General features: G+C 40.9%; 1 protein-coding gene across 3 annotated transcripts in view; it reads right to left on the bottom strand.

The window, feature by feature from the left end:
- The window catches only part of anks1b (ankyrin repeat and sterile alpha motif domain containing 1B), a 180,917-nt gene that overhangs the window by 95,467 nt on the left and 63,164 nt on the right, over positions 1-22,286 (bottom strand). For all 3 annotated transcript variants that reach the window (XM_083906997.1, XM_083906998.1, XM_083906999.1), the window contains exons 6-10: positions 21,607-21,682; positions 18,463-18,564; positions 15,513-15,635; positions 14,068-14,258; positions 9,976-10,107 (exon numbers count right to left, since the gene is read on the bottom strand). In XM_083906997.1, the coding sequence (XP_083763123.1) occupies positions 9,976-10,107; positions 14,068-14,258; positions 15,513-15,635; positions 18,463-18,564; positions 21,607-21,682 (624 nt within the window). The remainder of the gene's footprint in view (positions 1-9,975; positions 10,108-14,067; positions 14,259-15,512; positions 15,636-18,462; positions 18,565-21,606; positions 21,683-22,286) is intronic.

The raw sequence follows: 22,286 nt of genomic DNA, 5'->3' as shown, positions 1-22,286 counted from the left end.
CAAACAACCAAACTTTAAACAAAGGCCTGCAGTTTTATGTGAATCCACCAGCGTTCTCCCTTCAACCATCACCTTCAACTTTGACCTTCAAACTCTAACCAGGTCATCAGTGATTCCAGAGTGTCATGATGATTTCCTCGAGGCTTTGTTTACGTATAAAAATCTGAAGAACAACGTTCGCCAAAATCTAAAAATCTAATTTTACTTTATAATAAAATGTTTTTAATTCCATGTATTTATTCCCCAGCTGCTGAAAAAGCTGCTGTTTCCTCAGACGGAGCAATAGCCTCAGGGTCTCATCACATGGTGTGAATGAATTCTTAGAGGAAACAAAAACAGCTGCTTCAGAAACAAAGGGTAAAAAGGACATTTAACATATTAATTGTCAGCTCAACCTCAAAATCCTTATTATTATCAACATTTCATCAATTCTCTTGATCTGTGACAGTGAATCGTGGATGTACTGTACATGTGTCACACTGACAGTTAGTGATGTTACAATTGGTCCTTTAGTGGATGGCAGAGAATAAATCGTGAATTAACATGTTTACTCCAGGTTTCCCATAGTTTAAAATAACATACTCATTAATGGCAAGATATCATATCCTTGTCATATTCCACGGAACGACCGTCCAATCGCAGACGTTGTGACGTCAGCCTCTCGGTACCATAATTCCTAATTGTCAGATATGAAAGGTGAAAGTTATCTTGGGAAAAATTAAGATTAAGATTAAGATTAAGATTCCCTTATTAAAAAAGGGGCAGAAGCAGAATTCTACACTCCAAAAAATCTAGGATTAACAGTGGTGTTGTATTTTATTTGCGTATCTTTATTGTAAATCACCGTGAATAAAGAGAATGTTTTTCACTTTGCAGCATCTTCCTCTGACAACAGTTATTTCAAGGAACTACATCTTTGGACCTTTTATATATCGATATATAAACCTTTATGTTGTTCTTTATGGACTTGTAAAAAGTTGCCTGTGGGTTTGTTCTGTGGGGAGAGAGAGAGTGTTTCATAGTGCTGGCGAAAAAAGGTTGAGCCCCGAAGGAGATGAGAAGCAAAAGGTCTGTTATCTGTGAGGCAGATGTGTGCCCAGAGAGAATGAAAAACACCAGTGAGTGATGGGGGGGAGGTGGTGGTGGTGGTGGTGGTGGTGGTGGTGGTGGTGGTGGGAGGGGGGTATAAAGGTTACGGTTCAGCCAGACTGAGACAAAACATGTCTTTTCAGTGGTGTCGCCTGTGGATTTCTGCCTTCACAACACAAGACTCCATCATCACAAGTGGAACAGCTGCCCTGGGTTGTGTCTGTGAGGTGTGTGTGTGTGTGTGTGTGTGTGTGTGTGTGTGTGTGTGTGTGTGTGTGTGTGTGTGTGTGTAATGGGATCAGAGGTAAACGTGTCAGTGTAGTGTATGATTATATGCCTGCCCCCCCCCCCTCGCCTCATTCACAAGCCATAACTCTTCCTGCCATCATCTGCTACTACATTACCCACACTGCACCGGGCCATCAATCATCCCCCTCAGCACACTCAGAATGGATTAATCATCCAGGCTGATGGAGCAATCAGTCTCTGTGAGGACTTCACTCGCTCACATCACTTTACTTTTTTAAACTGCGCCCTCCTCCTCCTCCCTCGTTTTTTCTTCTTCCACCTCCATCAGCGCTCAATTAGCGCGACATTACGAGCTAATGGAGACGCAGTCAGTCGCTCGTTCATGCCTTCACTCTTCAGGTGGTCTGGAGTGGGCTGACACTGATGTGACGTGACAGGCTGGTTATAGAGCTGAAGCATTTTCACTGGGCAGACACACACTGAGTGAAACTTCATCTCACAGTCACACACACACACAGCTGCTGCTATGAGGGAGGTCACTGTCACTTTAAAAGGTTCATAAAAACTCTGCTGCCTTTGAGTCATAAAAAGTCCCCTGACGACTCCCATTAAAGGTGCAATGACTCAGCTTCACGTTAACTTTTTGCGTTACGTGAGCATAACTTTCAAAAACTAGAAAAGCAGTGATAACAAGGGAAAACACTTTTTATTAAATCTTGAGTTATTTTACTGATTGCAAACTATAATAATTATGATTACCAAGCTATGTATGACGTTATACAGCAATACTATCTCCTTATGATCATAATATTACCCTTGTTATATGTAGAAATGAGTACGATTAGAAGTATAACCACATTAATACCCTATTGTTTCTGTTACTCTTTGCTAAAACTTAATTCCAGGATAGAAAATAACAATTTATGTGTATAAATATGTCATAAAAATCACTACAAATTAAGAGAGAATGTTTATCTCTGCATCTTACAGGAGTCTTTTCCACTTTCAGACACACACTTTGTCAGGAATGCTCCTTCAAACAAACAAACAACAGATAAAGTGAATAAGCCGTGCTTTCTAAATAAGGTCAGAGAAACTGAGTTTTTCATCTGTGGACCCTGAACCTGACACTCATTCACATTCACAGAGTGACCACAGCTCCTGAAAGTCACCATTCAGCGTCAGCAGATAATGAAGCTGAATCTCATTAGGACACAGAGGTATAACTGTGCGTTCCTTCAACAACGACGACGTGAGCCGGCGCTTTATATATAATATAACGCGACGTTAAAGACGGTAAATGTAGAGTGCAGCTGTTGATCTTATGAGAGGAAGTGATATGTTTAATTGGGAAACGCAATCATGGTTTTGAAAATAAATATCACCACCGTCGTCTCCACAGATTAAAAAAAGAGAGGGAAACCGTCATCCTCCGCGTCGGTCTCTGGTGTTTCCAGTAATTACTGAGGTGTCATAATGAATTAACAATGAATTTCCTAGGATTAAAAACAATGCCACAGGTGAAGAAGTCTGTTTAATATGCAGCAGACGACACACATGAGACAAAACTGTGTCTCTGTGGCAGGAAATTAAATATAAATATAATGAAAATGAATAAAAGAAAAGTGCCTTAAAGCGGGATATTATTCAGGAAAGTGCACTGAAATTATCTTTAAAAGATACAGAATGACAATGAATCCCTCAGAGCGGTTAGTTTCTGCTCTTCATCACCACTTTATCTTCTTATCTCTGCATAAAAAAACATCTCTGATTATTCCTGCGAGTACGAATGTGCAGAGCTCGAGAGAAAGAGCGAGGCCAAAGCTGACAGCAGTCACAGAAACCATCGCGTACAGAGAGAGAAGGTAGATGAAAGGAACGCCAGGATCCGACTCAACACTTACTTTAAAGTCTGTGTCAGCGAATCTCCACGAGACCAGGGACAAGACAGACAGAGGTACAGAGCAGGAAGAGGGAAATGAGTTTGTTCTGAGGAAAGGAGAGCAGAGGAAGTGGGAGTGGGAGAGGAAGGACTGAAAATGCCTGATTTCTCACAGGAAAAGAGAAGAAGATCAATCAATGATCTGGCAATCTGAGCTCTTTCCTTTTGCAGAATCATTCACAGCCTATAGTCCACAAGTCAATGTCAGGTTCAGGTACCTGATGGTGTGCCGGCGCGTCCTCTGATCCACGTCCTCAGAGGTCAGAAGGCGATCAAAAAACAACAACAAAATAAAGCGGGAGAAGAAGAAGAAGAAGAAGAGGACGACGACTTGATGCGGTGGCGTCCCTCCGACAAACAAACACGCTCAGTCTTCATTCATTTCCCCCTCTCTCTCTCTCGGCCTCTGCCCTCCACCCTCTCCTCCCTGTGTCTTTGCAGAGCACAGATAGCGCACACAGAGACAACCCTGTGTCTGCAGTGGACAGGAAGAGCGCAGACAAACACAGGCCTCCGCCGGGCCACTAATTAGCAGGTCGTAACGCAGCTTCCATCCGAGTGCAGGGAGCAGATTAAAAGTTGTGCTGCTGCTGAGAGTGTGTGTGTGTGTGACAGAGGCTGCACATGTGTGTGATTACATCTGTGTAATCTGTCTGTCTCTGCTTCAAGTTAAACGTATGATCATGTGAGAGCTTCTTCTTCCCCTCTCCGTCTGTGTCGACGTGATAACACACAGAGGAAATATGCCGTTGCTGTGGTCACGTCTGAGGAACTTCTATCTTAATCCTGTGACTCTCTCTCTCTCTCTCTGCTGCTCTACTGTAAACGACTCAGACTCGACGCTCGCCGCCCTCCGCCGCGCCTCACACTGTACGCTGCGCCGGTTCAGAGGCCATCAGATATGAATAGAGGCTATAATTTGCTGGCATTTCCTCATGGAGACTATTTGATTAGAGAGAAAAAGGGAGGAGGGGCTGGACATTAAGAGGAGGACAATGGACCCTCAGAGGGGTCCTCACTGGGAGAGACGTGCAGACGCAGGGCTTCATTTCCACGGTGCATCGCGTTGCATTCTCATTTTACACAGTAAGAGTATTAATGCACGAGGCTTCTGTTTCGTCAATCGATGCAAATACAAGCTGGAGGCCCATCGATTCATCCGCGGGAGAAGAGACGCCACGTGCTGTGGTTGCAGCCTCCGGTCCTCCTCAAAACAAATCACTCCACAAAACTCCGCTTCTCAGAAATGTTTCTCTATCTAATTAAATCTAACTGACTCATTCTTCTGCTTTTAACGTGAAAGGTCATTGTCCATGTTTGCTCATTGAAAGACCACTTCTGCTTCGTCTTTACGCGACTTTTCCACCCAAATTAGAAACAAAAACAGTTGAGTAAAGCAGAGTGAATGAAGAGGACAGGTCACTTTGATGAGATTTTCAGACCAGTACTTTTACTTGAACTTAAGTAGTAGTAGTTCTACTTTAACTTGAGTAGAATATTAGGGCAGTAGAACCGTGAAAGTGTCCTCCGCAGCTGTCAGGCCTTACAACCGCTCTCCGTACCCGGCTGCTGCTGCTGCTGCTGCCGTGTCTGTGGCTTGAAGCGTGGAGCCAGGGCGGAAAAGCCGCAGCTCCCGCTTTGCTCAGCACAGCCGCCGTGAAGGGGGGGAATGTGAAGGGTGTTATTTTGTGAAGAGTGACTGCTGGTTGTCCCACGCGCGGCTCAGCGAGCTCATGTCAGAGGGATTAGTCAGTGATTCTGTGATGGGGGCAGTCCCTGCTCGCTGCTCTAAACAGTCATTGTCTCGCCAAGTCTTCTTTTTTTTCCTCTCTTTCTCTGTCATCTGTTTTCACAGTTTTACACTGGGCTGCCCCCTCGTCTCTCTCCTGACGCGTATAAATCAACTTAAATACTGTTTTTCTCACATCATCCTTCTCGGCTACTGTTTTGTAAGCGGTAAAGGAAGTAATTCAACATGGGATTACACCAGTTACCTTTTTTTCCAAAAGGTCATGACGTCTGTCAAATTGTGCACTTAAACTGATTATCAGATTATTTTATTGATCATCATTTCTTTGCAGTTTTGCATTGACCGATTATTACTTCTTTCTTTTTATTGTAAATTTACTCATTTTGTTTGAGTAACAAACTTTGCCCGGTCGCTAAAATATCACGATATTACAAGAAAACACAATAATTACAATAATAAATACATAAAGTGCTTTATGAATGATAACACGGATATAAAAAATAATTTTCAGTGTACCATTTGAGAGTTCCCTTGAATGCATCTTTAGGTGGTAAGAGTAACTGAGATATTCTACTCAAGTAAAAATAAAACCACTATTTTGATCAAATTTTACTGAAGTAAAAGTACTGGTGTGAAAATGTACTCAAGTTAAAGTAAAAAAAAGTAGCTTGTTTAAAATGTTACATTAAAAGTTACTTAGTTGCTTTTTTAACAAGGTTGGGATTCTTTTTTGTGTCGTGCAATTAACTCCCTGTCACCTGTCCTCGTCATTATTCACCTGTCAGTTACAGTTACAAGAGTACATATAATGAATACTTTCCACCTCTGTGCTAAAGATAGTGTTTTTAAAATCTAATTTATGGCATGTGAAACAGAGTAATAAAACAAATCAATGAAATAAAATAAGTCAAAATGACTCCATGGTTGTGCAGAGTGAGATCACTTGTACTTTGCTCTCAGTCGTCACTTTTAAAAGCACTCGAAAATACAGTACATGGAAGTGGAACTCAGCCGAGAAAAAAACACCTCACTTAATGACAAGCTTGATGGTCTTAGTTATGGGGATAGTACTCGTCATGATGGGGCTCATGGGTAAGGGCTCATCATCATCATCATCATCATAAGTGGCAAAAGTGAAGCAGAAAAACATAGAAGCACGGATTCGACTTCAAACCGACGTGCTCGTCATTAAAATACAAACAAATTAAAGGCTTTAGGCTTCACACGACCACTGTCTGCACGCTGCACACAGGAAGTGATCTGTTTTACATCAGGTTGACAGACAGAGGCAACAGCACCATTTCTCTCAAACAGAGTATGGAGTTCCAAAATTAACTCTATTGCTTAATTACTAAATTAATCATCAACTCATTTTTATAATTTGTTATTCAATTTGTGTTGGAATTGTTCTTTTTCAGCTTCTTAAATGTGAATATTTTCTGGTTTCTTTGCTGATGATGGTTAGTTGCAGCCCTACATGGGATAAACGTCTTTTTTTAGACGAAGGAGGGAGCGTCCATACAATAATGACTTTGCTCCTGTTTACAAAGACAGAAAAGAGGCTGTTCTGTATGTAATGTATGTATTATCTGCTTTAAGAAAACAAACATATACTCGCGATACTGATTCAACTTCTTATTTGAAGTCAATTTTAAAAAGTACAGGCTTCGAAAAAGGACTCGAGTGAAAATATTGGACAGTAAGAATAATATTTTAACTTCAGCGAGACACAGAGAAGGAGTTCAGTGCTGCCTTCTCAACACAGTCGATATGGCTTTTATGTTGTGCAGTCATTTGTGACACACTATCAAATTACTATAGACACAAAGTTATTCTCCTTCACAAATATCTGGAGTGGAACTACTCAGTCCATAGACTTGGCTGTAAAAAAAGGAGAAAGCCATATATATTTTATTTTATTGCAATTTGCAGTAAAATTGTTGTTTTTTGGAGCCATCACTAACCTCCTGTTTGTTTACAATGACAGTTTTTACAGTCGCTTACAGCTGAAGCTTCAAAGGCCAACAAACACCGACTTAAACATTTATCAGACGCGTTTGGCTCGATGCAGCGACGCTGCTTCAGGCAAAGAGAGAGAAAATCAGAGTTTTACAGCTCTTTGTGCACAGGTTTATTTCAATATAATTAGTGAATAATAGTTTGAGGAGGAGACTGACCTGATAGAATATTAGACGAATATTTGAAGCGAACTTACCTCTGCTTATATTGACAAGTAACAGCTCTAACCCAAACCTTTACCCCTGAAACATTTGATTTTTGATCTGCCTTCACATCTATATTTGTGATTATAACCTGTGTGTCAGCGTTGTGATGCAGACCTGCTCCCCCTCAGCTCAGCTCCTTAAGAAGCGGCTGGAGAGGAGAACATGAAAAGGTCAGCAGATCCACCGACTCAAGAGAGAACGGAAGGACAACGGGAAACAAAGGACTTCAATGGAAAATGTGTCCATGAGTGAGCAATTCTGTGCTGACAGTGACTGAGGTTTGTCAAAAAACATGGAGATCCCACGCCCGGCAAGCTCTGTGTTGCCTGGCAACGCCTTCAACTCAGGTGGATCTGTCTTTTTTTTTTCTCTCAACTTATTTTTTAAAGTCAGTCAAAGAGAAGAAGAAGAAGAAACCTCCTCCTCCTCCTCCTCCTCCTCCTCCTCCTCCTCCTCCTCCACAGTCTTTAGCTTCAGTCTATGACGACAGTCCACAAAAAAGGGGAAGCTTCCTTTTTCAGTCATGTGTTTCCACATGACAGGGACCTGTGTTTATAGTGGACTGACTCGAAGTGACTGAAGGCTTTCTATATTTCTAACACTTCACGTATTAAAGTATAAACACTGTGTGCATACTGAACATATATGAATAAAATCTACTATTTAACTACAACATTTAACCCAGTGTTTAACTTATGTTGTTTTCTTTTTTTGTATTTTTACGTGTAAAAAGGAGTAATAATGTGATATTTAAATAAAAACAACAGTTCTAAATCTCTCTCTGCCATGTCCTCCTTTTTAATTAGTTTATGTAACAGGTTCATGTGGGCGGAGTCAGTCTTTATTTGTGCCGTAAGCTTCAGCTGCAAATTTAAAGGTGCCATATGTAAGAATGTGGCCAAAACCGGGTTACTACATTCAAATTCAAAATACCGAGGTCTTTTAGGCTTCGTTTTCTGACGTAACTGGCAACCCGTGGTTGCTCGGCAGCTGAGACTCTACTGACTGCAATGATTGGTAGACAGCGGTAGGTGGCGCCACATGCCAAAACATGATTTGCAGTCTGCAAAAAATATTTTTTTAATGCAAATATTTTGGCCGTACTGTTGTTGTTGGTGAGTTCTGTGACATATTAGGAGGATTTTATGGCCAGTTGCTTTAGATTTATTACATAATGCACCTTTAATAAGATAGCACTTCTGTAAAGTACATGAAAAGGCTATAACTATTTTTATTTTAAAGAGAAACAATATAGAACATGTGATTCCTGCCTATATATAAATCCATATAGAGAGTTACACAGTGGACCTTTAAGAACTCTCAGCAGTGCAATATTATTTTCCTTTGACCCGTTACGATTGAGTTCACTTGTCTGACTGAGTGTTGAGCGACAGCCGGACCACAGAGGAAACTCGACATTCAGACAACCGACACAAAGGTCAGCGCTTCGCAGCGGGAACATGGACGTACACAGAAACAAACACGAAGAAGATGGAAAAATGAGCACGGGGTGGAAGAGGAGGAGGAAGAGTGACACGTTTGTGTAAAGACGACCAAGATGGAAAACGATGGAAGAGGCTGCGGCGAAAGGCAAATTCTACCGTAATTAAACAGTAATAAGTCATTTTCTCTTTTCTCACATCATCTTCTACAAAACGCACAAACACACCCACACAAACTCAAGATGATGACACCTCAAACTTCCGTTTGCAGACACACAAAAAAAGATTAGTATGGAAAACCATTTAAAATGCTCTAAATGAGGATTTGTACACCAACAAATTAGCGTTCTCACACACACACAGACTGACACACACACACACACACACACACACACACACATCCAGGTGCGAACATCTCCAGGCTGAGAGCCAGGGAGCCAGGCAGGCTGCCAGTGTGCAAGACAAGAGGGTCTGTTGTGTTGTCAAATGTCCCCGCTGTTTGAGCCAACACGGATCTCAACGCTAAACATTCACCGTATAAATACAGCGCAGGGAGCTGAGCGGGCAATCGTCGGCGAGGAAGGAAGGAAGGGAAGGAAGAGAAGGAAAAGGAAAAGAAGCACAGTTTGGACTCCAGGCTTTTTTGTAAACGTGTGTTAGTCCAACTAAAACCGGACTTGTGTGCCGCTTATCCGGGTCTCGGGGGCAGCAGCCCTCTCCTGAGCCACTTCTACCAGCTCCTGTGGGGGGACTCCAAGGCGTTCCCGGGGCCAGCTGAGAGATATAATCCCTCCAGTGTGCCCCAGGGCCGGGGGTCTCCTCCCAGAAGGACATGCCTGCCCTGAAACACCTGCCCAGGCGTCGAGGAGGCTTCCTAACCAGATGCCTGAACCACCAGCTGGCTCCTCTCGATGTGGAGGAGCAGCAGTAAATCTAACTTTACTGTACTGTGTATCATTTAACTATGTTGTTGTGAATCATAGTTCAGGGGAAAAAAAGCTTCAAATGGAGAAGAAATGAAGATATATATTATGTGATCGACAGCATGAACACAAGAAAAAGACAGAGAATGAAGAGAGAGAGAATCCAGTGACGGCTCCTTCCCTCACGTTCCCAAGGTAACCAGTTAAAGTATTCACTCAGAACAATGGCAGCATCACTAACCTGTAATTTCACCGGAGCAAAACACTGTGTACGTGTGTGTGTGTGTGTGTGTGTGTATCTACACTCGTAACCGTGAATCCTGGTGCGTGAATGCACGTGTGTGTGTGTGTGTACCTGTGAGAGGCTGGAGAAGCCCAGGTTGCGGCAGCCGTTGCAGGGCGTCAGGGCCTCCCAGAATCCCGAGGGGCCACAGCTCTTCTCTGCCTCGTCTTCCTCCAGAGCCGGAGCGAGAGGAAGGTTCGCCCGCTGCCAGAGAAATGAACAAACAGAGTCAATACCCAGATGAAAACAAACAGCAAAGTTGTTAAAGGTCAGAGGATTCGCTGAGAGGAGCTTTACTCGCACCGAGAAACTGTTATTTTGTGTAGCCGTGTTGAATAATTAAATTGGAATTGTTTATTTGCCAAGAAACGAAGTTGCTGGAAAATAGCCAAAGATTTAGAGTGTGAATTTGGTGAAATGATGAATATTGGAGTTAAATCTGTCTATGAAGAAGTTTGAGAGATGTTTATACCCCAGTTTTTAATCACACTAAGGCTGCATTCACTCCTTCTTAATCAAACCCTAGTTTCGTTTGCTCAGAATCTCGTTGGTCTCTCGGTTCACTTCAAGTGCAGGAAGTGGACTACAGTGCTGAATTAGAAAGGAACGGATCAAAATGGTGTCCTGAAAGGAGTTTTCACGGCGTAAGTGTGCACACTCCAGCTCCTTTTATAGTCTCAGAGGGCCCAAACTTATCTTTTTTTAGTCCAACTATGGCATCCAATGGCAAAATAACACACATGCACATACTGTGTCCTTTCCCGGGGCTCTTTGGCTCCCAGGAGGAGCAGATACAGTACGAGCCACACAAACCATACGCTGCACCAGAGAACTCAGGTCACAGTGTTTTCACCACAGCAGACAGAGGAGCTGAGAGGGAAGTCTGCGTGGGTCACATTGAAGCATGAGGACGGGAAAGTGCGAGTAATTAAGCCGAGAGACGAACGACAGACGGAAGGAGGGACAGATGGAGGAAGAGCCAAAGATCAGCGGCGAGGAAGCAGGCCCAACACAATAAAAGGTCAGATAAAAGGTCGCAGACTGCAAAAGGGTCAAATGCAACGCTGGAATATTGATCACACACACACACACAATACATTCTTTCATTAGAGGATAAAATATGATGAATTATTAATGATTGATCAATATTACATTAGTGGTCTACAGGAAACACTTAACGAGACAGATTACAGGTTTCCTTCAGCTTAATTAAAGGATTTTAAGACTTGACGATGTTAGTTTTTCTGCATCTGAACCAAAACCAACCAAAACAAGCCGCGACCATGTAATGGAAAAGCGGTTATGCTTGTTGTATTTCAACACAACATGAATATTATCAATGTCTGCCTCAGTTGTCACTAACATATTTGAATAAAAGGACACATATGAATGTTCCACTACTGCTCAGTTTGTGATAATGATGTCATGTGACAAGTCTTCATTCTTCATGTGTGTGTGTGTGTTTGGTTTCAACATGTTTTATTCATGTGTAACAGACTCAGTAAATCGTGCACTCGTGGCTCCGACCACATGCACACACAGGAGGCCTGAGGGCGACTGCACACACACACACACGTTTAAAAGATAACAAGCTGTTATCCACTGTCACAATATTCTCCTCTGAGGTGTGTGTGTGTGTGTGTGTGTGTGTGTGTGTGTGTGTGTGTACTTGTACTTGCGCCATACTGAGGACAACCAACAAAGTGAGGACATTTTTACTGGTGAGGACATTTTGGTCGGTCCTCACTTTGTTTTCATTGAAATCACTTCCTTAGGTTGCTATAACATGCTATACTTGTCAAAAAAAAAAAAAAAAATCAAATTTTGGACCAAACATTTTGCGTCAATTTTTTTTTCAAATTTTGGACCAGACATTTTGGGTCAAATTTTTTTTTTCAAATTTTGGACCAAAAATTTTGCATCAATTTTTTTTTTCAAATTTTGGACCAAACATTTTGCGTCAATTTTTTTTTCAAATTTTGGACCAGACATTTCTGGTCAAATTTTTTTTTTTAAATTTTGGACCAAAAATTTTGCATCAATTTTTTTTTTAAATTTTGGACCAAACATTTTGGGTCAAATTTTTTTTTTTTTAAATTTGGACCAAAAATGTTGCATCAATTTTTTTCCTAAATTTTGGACCAATAATTTTGGGTCAAATTTTTTTTTAAATTTTGGATGACAGTATAGTATGACATTTTTGTCAAATTTTGGGTCAATTTTTTTTTTCAAATTTTGGACCAAACATTTTGGGTCAAATTTTAGTAAATGTCATTCATGAAGTAGATATTTGTAATTGTGTTGATTTATAAAGTGGAAATGCTGGTCCTCACTTTGTCAGCTCTTTTACCCGGTCCTCAGTATGCAGCAAGTACAAGAATGTGTGTGTGTGTGTGCTGCTGTTGGTGAGAGAAATGGTCAGAAGAATTGAATCAGACGTGCCCTAATAGAGCAAAAACAACAAGCACAGACAGCATTTCACCGTGTGTGTGTGTGTGTGCGTTTGTGTGTGTGTGGGGTTTAAAAAGGCTCAGGTGGGAGGTCAGATGATGCGATGATAGACGACCTCGGCGTCCTGCGCTGACTCTCGGCGTCTACCTGTGCGCAGGATTTGATAAATCCCAGAGCCGCGGCGGCGTCACGCTGCGCCGGCTGATGGAAAATAAAGCGCAGCTGTGATTCTGTGCTCGGCTAATGCTGAGACCAGTCAGCTGATTTTTATTTGTTTTACCCCAAAATAGACTCCGGGAAATAAGATGGAATCAGTTTGTGAATCTTTGTGCATGTGTGTGTGTGTGTGTGTGTGTGTGTGTGTGTTTGACTCGGCATACAATTAATGTGACATCATTTCTGTTATGATATAAGATAATACAATAGCAACAACAAAAGTGTGCCAGCTTTGAATGAGTGGATGGTAGTTTTTGTTTCAGACCGTTAACAAGTGAATACTGTACTTCATCTATACTAGACTGCCCTCTAGTGTCTGCACAGACAAAGTACAAGAATATATAGTATGGAAGCATGAAACACTGTAAACCATCTTATTAATAATAATAATAATAATAATAATAATTTAAAAAAAATGTATTTATGGGGTGATTTTTTAGGATTCTAAAATATTATGTTAAAGTCACATAAAACATCACAAAGAAATACATTTAAAATTGTTAATAGAGATAATCTATAAAGAGACGTCCCTGTTAAATGTTAAATAAATACTTATATATGAAAATAAAGTACAAACTCATTGTTTGTGTTCAGCATAAACAGGTTGAAGGATTAAATGCAGCCGTGTTACATATATTATCACTCTCTATTATTATGCCATTATTTTGTGTTGCTGCGTTGAATAATTCATCTATTTTTCTGTTAACTGGAATTGTTTATTGGCCTATTATTATTATCATTTCCTACTTTAATTTCACAGCTGTGAACAGAAAAGACAGGAAATGAGGGTTTTAAATAGAGCTGAGACGTGTTTTATTATTGTTGTATAATCTGCTGATTAGTCCCAAAAATATTAAATATAATGCAACTGGGGAAAAAGGCAAAACCAAAGAGTGTTTGGCATTTTTCCTCGATTACTGATGTCATTATTTAACTAACTAAATATATGTTAATTATCTTTTTTTTGTCAACTAATCACTCACATAACTAATTATTTTTGGCAAAACTTTTCTGAAAAGATGAAGTTAAATTGATTAGAAATTGAAATCTTGATAATCTTGATAATCCATCATGATGTTGCAATTAAAAAATATTTTACACAACAAAGAACATTTTGCATAATAGAAAAGTGACTCTAGACAAGCTTTTATATCATTAAATGTTGAATTTAAGTATTAACCTAATGGATTATGATTGTTGTAATAAAAAAATATTGCTCACTGTTGGTCAGTTTTCTTTATAATTTTCAAAATAAGAGCCCTGACCTCGCATTGGAAGCATGTTGTATGCATCACCTGTCATGTTTTTAATTCTGGCGTCTATTTCTGAGTCTGTCGATGATGATATTGACATTCTAGCAACAATATGACACAAAACTGACATCTTTCACAGTAGTTTTATAGTTTTTGACTTTTATGTGGAGAAGGTGTAGGTTAAAATGACATGATTATAATTACGTGAATGGCAAATTCTCTCTCTCATTCATCTTTAACTGACCTTGTTGCCCCGGGTCAGAGTGCCGTTGGGTCTTTCGGGCCGCTCCTCGTCAGAGAGACGCCCCCCGCTGCCAAAGCTGTCCATGGAGTGAGAGGAGATGGTGTGACAGAGCTCCTCGAAGGAGTAGTCTCTGTCCCGGCACTTTTTGATCTCGTGGAGCAGTTTGGACAGCTCGCTCGTCACGGCGTCATCTGGTGGAGGAGGAGAGAATAATGAGACGCAGGGTTCTTCCCACACACACCTCAAATCCAAGGACTTCACAGGATCAATTCCCCTTGTATTCAAGGGCCGTATGTGCTGACAAGACGGGTGGGCGACTTCACTTCATGATAACCTTAGTTTTGTTTATTTATAGTTTTACTTTGATTTCTTTTACACTTATCTGTTTTTTCGCAGAGAGTTAAATTGTGTAATTCCAATTTCCTTTTCTCTCCTTCTGTGATATTTTTGTATTTTTTAGGGGAAATCAATCAAATTCAAGCAATAAAATTGCCTCATTTAAACATTAACAAAAGAGCAAACCAACGGCTTGAAAACACCCCCCCCCTCCCGTGTTCAAAGTGGCACATTCCAGAAGCAGACTGTGCTAATCACGTTGTCTCTCTCTCTCAGAGGTAATCACTGCATTTGCTGACAGAGAATAGATCAGCTCGACTGTGACTGGTGCAATGCCACGTTTAGAACACAGGGGGCAGTAGTGGATAACGAGAGAATCACATGGCTCCATGGATGAATTCATTTTTTGCACATATTCAAATGTTTACAGTCACATTTTATACACAAATTTGCAGAAAATATTCAAAATGATGGAGAGATATTTTTACATCATGATGCTGAGCTGAGTTTATTCAGATTTTTGATTCTTATTTTTTTTTAAACCTCATGCAAAATGTATTTTCTCCCCTGTATAGCTTCATTTATCACATTTGTGTTCATGATTTCCAAACCCATTTTCTCAAAATAATTTACAATTTTACTTTTTGACCACTTTTTTCATCGTAGCTTTTCAAAATAAAACGCCTTTTTAAATTACCTCGAGTCACAAAGCATTAAGTCTTTTAAGTTTTAATGTTTATATGTTTTGTACAAGAGCTTGAACATTTCTAACTGTACTTTTTCTGACAGTCATCAGTATTTGATTAATGATCATGTTTATAAGAAACTATTTCTTTATTTTATATACAACCCAAAAACCTACAAGTCAAATTCCCTGTATGTGTAAATGGACTTCTTTTTCTGATGCTGTATCAGGGCGCCCTCTATAGGCCGAGCACCAGAACACAACTAAGGCAGACTAATGTCTCCCAATCCCAAGTCTTTAAAATTCCAGTTGATTACGCCATTTTATAATTTCACTTGAAGACAAACTGTTTGCAAGGTTAATAAGCAGTATTAACTAAAGTAAGTTTGTTTTAGTTGATTGAATTCTTCTACTTTGTACTCACTCTTGTGTCTCAGGGACGGGGAGGCGCAGGGCGAGGGGACGGAGGTTCGCGGCGCTGGGACGGGACACTTACGAATGGGCTCCTCCATGATGCTCCTCCTCTCCATCTCGTCCATCATATATTCTACAGAGACACAGAAGAGGAGGAGGTGAGAAGGTGGATGATGAAATGTGATGGAAACGCATGCAAGGAACGGTAAATAAATATGTGATGAAAACGGGGAGATAGTGGAGTGAAGAAACTTTGAGGGGAGAGTCGGTGTGTGGGAGGAGGAGGAGGAGAAAAGCACTCGAGAGCCATTTGACTGGATCAATATAACAACACGGGCGTTAGCGCGGTGAACAGATTGTGCTGCATTTAATTCACGCCACAAACTCACTCCACGGCTTCTGCTCATAGAGAAAAAGATAAGTGCAAGAGAGCGAGGGAACGTGGGTGAGAAATAAGGAGAAACAAGGAAAAACAGCATTTTTAAAATCAATATAAACGTTATTATGCGTGTGTTTGCAGTGGCTTTTGTCTTTTTGGTGACGAGTGAAATATTTTGCACCCACAGCACATTATTTTTATACTTTACCTCCATCGTAATCTTCCTTGTTTTGGTTCCTTTCATGTCGTTTCATGAGTTTTATGAGGTGCCATGATTGTGTGTGAGAATGTTAATTAACCAATAACAGAAATGAGTGTGGCTCAGAGTCGGTGAGAAGGGAAATTCTGTAAATCAGCTGTAAATCAGATCAGAATCACCGCTTCATAATGAAGGCGTCTGTGTGGCAACAACAAAGAACAGCCTCAGCCTCAGCTGGTAAAATGACAGGTCTTTTATGCTCTGTGTGTGTGTGTGTTTGTTGGACCTTTACTGGGCATAAATACTGACCTTGTCAGGACCAGTAGAGACCAAAACCTGGTCCTAACGAGGCAGAAGGTTAAGGTAAAGGCATTAACTGTGGGATAAGAGTGAGTTGAGACTGTGTCGACGCAGTGTCCTCAGAAGAATAGTTACACAGGCCTGTGTGTGTGTGTGTGTGTGTGTGTGTGTGTGTGTGTGTGTGTGTCCTCTCCAACAGGAAATGGCATGCAGCTGATCTTTTCACTAAGTCACAGCTGTGTCCTCCCTCTCTCTCTCTCTCTCTGTTCCTCACCCTCTCACAAACACTTGCGCTCCCTTATTTACGCTGAAGTCCAAATCCTGTGCCTGTGATGAGATTCTTTTTTTTTTTTTTTTTTGACAGATGCTATTTCTACCCAGCATGCACCATCACATGGTTTCTGGCATTTGAAAAGCTACAAGTGGTGCATTCACGTCTATTAAAGTGCTGTGTTTACTGCATATTTTCCCCAAATATTCAATTAAGTCACAAAAGTGCTCAAGAATTCACTTAGAATCCAAAGTAGTGACATTAAAAAGACATTTAAGAGTGACATTAAAAACAACACAGATTTTCCCTCACTCTAAGCACTCGACCAAAAACAAGAACATGGAATCTCCACTTAGGACTAAATTGCATCACTGTGTTTTCCCTGGTTTCATGTCTTTTATTTAGCAAATGTGGCCAATGTTTAGCATCATGGCCTCATGCCATGTGTCCATCACAGTGTGTGGAAGAGTTTTGGTGTGTGTGCAGGAATAGATTCAGCTGCTGAACTTCCTCTCTGATGAGACAAGGATCTCGACTGGAAACCCCGAAACTCACGCTCTTCTTATTACTGTTTCAGAGTGGTGTACATTTAATGGTTGTGCTATTGTAACAACTCCTGTGATGTGATGTTTGATGTTATTTATGATTATGCTGCCTCTGTTTGGTCTTTGTGAACAAGAAAGGATGTAACACAATGTCAGGGGGCGTCAAACTCAATCAAGTCGAGGGCCAGACGATGTCAAACGATATGAACTACAGACCAAACCAAGCTTATACATTAACTCTTTAACAACTAAGCCTAAAAATGTCCGTCTGGACTCACTTTGTTGTTTATTTTAAGACTTATGTACAGGTTAAGGTCAAGTTATTCTGTGCCAGTCCATGATAACTTCAAGACCTTTTTTTTTTTTTTAATTTTAGCTCCACATACTGTCCTCGTGTCTCCATCCCTTCATTTGTGCGAGCCGCCCGTTATTTCCACTCTCTTTAAATCATCTGAAACTACGCGGCTCACACACACACACACACACTCAGCCACAGATTACACAGGGACAGACAGACAGTGACGAGCTCAGAGCCACAGATGACAGCGTTCAAAAACTCAGCCTCATAATCAGCGTCAGGGACAGCGTCGTCTGGAGAAGCCTCTGAGGATCACACAACAAACTCACACACTAACTAACAATCATTGGTCTCACACACACACACATGGCCATCGTCAACTTGAGAACAAAAACAAGACTTTTGATGGGAGGTGAAAAACCAAGGCGGGAAACCAAGATGAGGAAAATGTTCTATAACAGACGTCAGAGAAAAGCGCCTCGTGCACGCTGTGTGATTTGGGCGAGAAGAAAGATGGCCGACGTCGGTGGTCAGGGTCAAAGACGGCAACACTTACCAAAGAAAGACGACCTGCCAAAACATTTCATCTTCTACACAAACTTGCGTCTCTTTGATTTTCTCTATCGTACGTGATTTGAATCAGCTTCTAACGTTGTAACGCTCATGACAACACTGTCCCAAGTGTTTAATGCTTCACGTTTCACGTCTGGAATGTCACTTCCAGGCTTCCGCCTTTGAAGAGGCAGCACCTCTAGTTCTTAAAAAAATAATGTGTCAACTCTTTAGTGAACATTTAAAAAGCTGCAAGTGTGCAGTGACCCAGTTTCTCACCTGTGTGTGTGTGTGTGTGTGTGTGTGTGTGTGTGTGTGTGTGTGTGTGTGTGTGTGTGTGTGTGTGTGTGTGTGTGTGTGTGTGTGTGTGTGTGTGTGTGTGTGTGTGTGTGTGTGTGTGTGTGTGTGTGTTTTACCTTGAATAAGAGCAGTGATCTGTTGGGACTTTGGTGCAGGATGTTCTCTCAGGATCTCCAGCGCCGTTCTGCCCTTACAGTCTGTCAGATTAGTGTCGATCCCTAAACAAGCACACACACCAATTTTATTAAGTTTTGTAAACACACAACTAAGTTTCAGTTTAGTTTTTGTTATTCTTTCAGTTAACAAAAGCATTTTTTTTTCTATTTTACATTTAGCACTTTACACCAATGAATGCCACAGACGAAAGTTGCAAAATCTTTATTAGTGGATTAATCTGTAATTAATAAAATAAACTTAAATAAGTGACGTGCAGTCGTGTAACGCGTCTCCACCACAGACACCTGTGATGAAACTCAGCAGTCAGCAAAAAAAACATGTATGAGTTGCAGTCACCAGAGGAGGATGGTGGGGCTTTTATTAATTCAGGGAAGCTGTTTATTTCCTCTGCTTTCATTCCAGAGTTATTTGAGGACAGTAAAAAAAACTCTCAGGATTCCCAGACAGTGACACGCTCATGGACACACACACACCACACACACACACACACACACAGAGAAAGACAAACACACACCTTACAGTCAAATAAAGCGTAATTTTCCTCTACTACGTTCACCAGTTTGATAAAAATCATCGGTAAGAGATGAAGAGTAATAGAAAATGACTAACACGAATGATGTGCCACTTTCCTCTCACACTATTTAAACACTTCACTTGTAAAAGAGAGTTTTATTTTTGTATGATTTGTCACCTAAAGTGTCTGTTCTGGTCCAAACCCACTCAACACAATTAATGAGGTGTAAATAACACTTGCGTATGCACAGCATATTATCAACTAGACGTTTTCCCATCCTGCAAATATGACTTCTTAAAATACGATCCACGCTGCTGCATGGAAACACTAGCGGCGGGCGCGTTAATGGACCTTGTCAGAGGTAAAGCAAATGTGAAGCAGTGAAGGTTTCATTCCTTACTTAGAGCTCTTAAGTTTGGAATCCAAGAGCGAGAGAGAGAGAAATGTGAGCGGTGAAACTTTGAGGCGACGATCACAAAACAATCACAACTGCAAAAAAAGACAAGGTGTAATATCTAAACAGAAAGACACGGAAGTGTACTTCCTAACTTTTAAATGTAAACAAATTACATCCATTACATTCAAATCGCCAAATCCCGTGCCTACATGTGGCCGTCACAGCTGCTGCTGCTGTTTCCATCAGCACGCAGCTCCAATTAGGTTTCCTGGATGCAGTCTGGAGAAGTCATGTGACGCTTCAAGGCAGATTTACGACGACAAAGGACAACTTGTAGAGTCCAAGTCTACATGTAGAGTATAAAACCCATTTATTGGCCGTGTATGTCTGACTCCGCCTCCGTAGGTGGCGCTGTATCGCTCTATAAGCTAGTGGATATTGAATCGATTTCTTGTCAACCTTTACGTCACAGAAAAACTACCAGTGAACGGCGAGATGGATCGTGCGAGATGTGGTCGCCGTGTGTTTGTACGCCATCTCAAAACGCAAAGTCCGACTAAGCACATGTAGGCAGGAGTAATCAGACTGTGAAACGCATTATCCAGGTACGTTAGTCTGACTAAGACAAGCTCAATTTTAGTCGAGTTTAAGTGACATTAAGAAAACCAAATTATTGTCTCAGTCTGACATTTAACATGTCTGTACACACACTGACTGCAGCTTTTTTTCTCGCCTCGCTTTCACTCTGTGAGTGTTTGTGTGTGTGCGAGTGTGTGTGTTTGTGTGTGTGAGAGAAAATTTAGGTCATACACCATCGGTTCTTAGAGAGCGCTGACTGTTTTGGAAATGACTCAGAAATCAACAGGGGGCCGTAAACGATCCACACTGGAGGTCTAAGATAAACAATTAGTGACAACATAGCATGACCGTGAATCTCCCAAATTGATTAAAAATATGAATTGTTGAGCATTATGTTTATTTATTGATCTAATTAGGTTCATTCACATGTAAATATGGCAGATCATAGCTGTCGGTTTATTTACATCGGTAGTCCCTGGGCAGATTGATGGAACGAGATAAAGACAAGGACTTTATTCACATAATATTATGATTTTTTTTATATATACATATATATATATATATATTACGACTATACTCTCATAATATTACAACTTGATTCTCATAAAAGTACGACTTCATTCTCGAAAGATTAACTAATGCAAGTGCATTCCTTACATTGACTGTGTTTTTACTTGTTCATGTATTTCCTCTATTTTAAGCGTGCACAGCACTTTGGGAAAACAGGGTTGGTTTAAAAAATGTCTCAAATAAATGCTCCATAAATAAACTTTGACCATGGCCTTGAATAAAGAGAGGAAAGAAAACACAGACTTTGAGTGAAGTTTGTTTGACAAACATTTCAACAGTCGAGAATTCATCTCAAGATATTCCTGTCACGGTGATCGTTTATTTCCGCCGTTTCCTTTGCACGACTGACAATAAAAGACTGCATCTTCTGTAACTCCGCCTCCTATTCTGTACAAATGCAAGCACATTTTGAGCAGCAATGGATTGAAGTTCAGTGAATGGGGACAGCGCGGCCTTGCATTGATCCAGGAAGTTAAAACAAAATCAAGGCCAAGGGAACATGGCCACGCACAGGAAGTACGGCAGGAAAACAGGAAGTGCTGCAGGAAAGTGGGTAGGGGGCAGCACTATCAAAGAACAACAGTGTCCACCTCTATCCGTGTGCACTAATGGAGATGGTGGACTGTGGTCACTGTGGTCAGCAGCATTACTCAGGAACCATGAGTGATTGTTATTAAGGAGTTAAAAGAAGGTTAGAAAAGTAATGATGGCAACGCAGCTACAGCCTCGTTTTCATCGAGAAGAGCCGTCTTTCTAGCTGCAGAAACTACATCGATCTCGACTCTACGCGCAGTCATCAGTGACCGGAGCTCAGGGACCGTCTGCAACGCGCAACGCCCCGAAAAAAAGATATTAAAAAAACATTCAATAAAAGAATAAAAATTTCGTTTTTTTTGTTGATTTGCAGACAGTTTTATGATCGTTGTCCCGTGTGAAAAACTGTTATAACCTTGTCACACACACACACACACACACACACACACACACACATTGTGTTTGGCTAGGATACATCTCTAAGCCCACCTGAGTCCAGCAGAAGGCGAACTACATCCATCTTCCCAAAGAGAGCTGCCTCATGGAGGGCACTGCCATTTTCTGTCTGAGAGAGAGAGACACACACAGAGAGAGAGAGAGAGTTAATATTCTCTTTATCACTTTAACAACTGAAAACAAACAGACTGAAAATCAGCAGCAGACTGGAGCATGTAGACATCAAACAAAGTATGTATGTATACAGTATGTACTATATTGAGGAATTGTTAACATTTAACAAAAAAGCACATTAAGCCGAATAAATACTTTGGATTGGATAAAGGCTGCTTTATTTCTTCTTTTTGGGGGAACAATATTGTTGTGACAGAGTTGGGAGAATTATATTATGATTATTATTAGCTTCATAAATGGTCTAAAATAACTGTATCGGACTAGTATCTGTAGATACTGGAGTCTGTGGTATTAGTATTGGACAGGTGGACTAATACATCTTTAGGGACAATATATATAGTATATTCCTCCATTACTGGCAAGAATGTCGGGAAAAAAAAGCCACGTTTAAGCCACACATAGCTGCGCTGAACTCGGCTCATCCTTCACTTCACTTGGCTTCCTGACAAAAAAGATGAAAACCCGGAGAGTGGACCAAAGTCCCCGGACCTTAATGAAGACAAATGATTTGGACGACAGCCAGGTCTGATGACAACGGA

This window comes from Microchirus variegatus (assembly GCF_963457635.1).
Source record: "Microchirus variegatus genome assembly, chromosome: 20".
Lineage (NCBI taxonomy): Eukaryota > Metazoa > Chordata > Actinopteri > Pleuronectiformes > Soleidae > Microchirus > Microchirus variegatus.
This window is presented reverse-complemented; position numbering and strand designations above follow the sequence as displayed.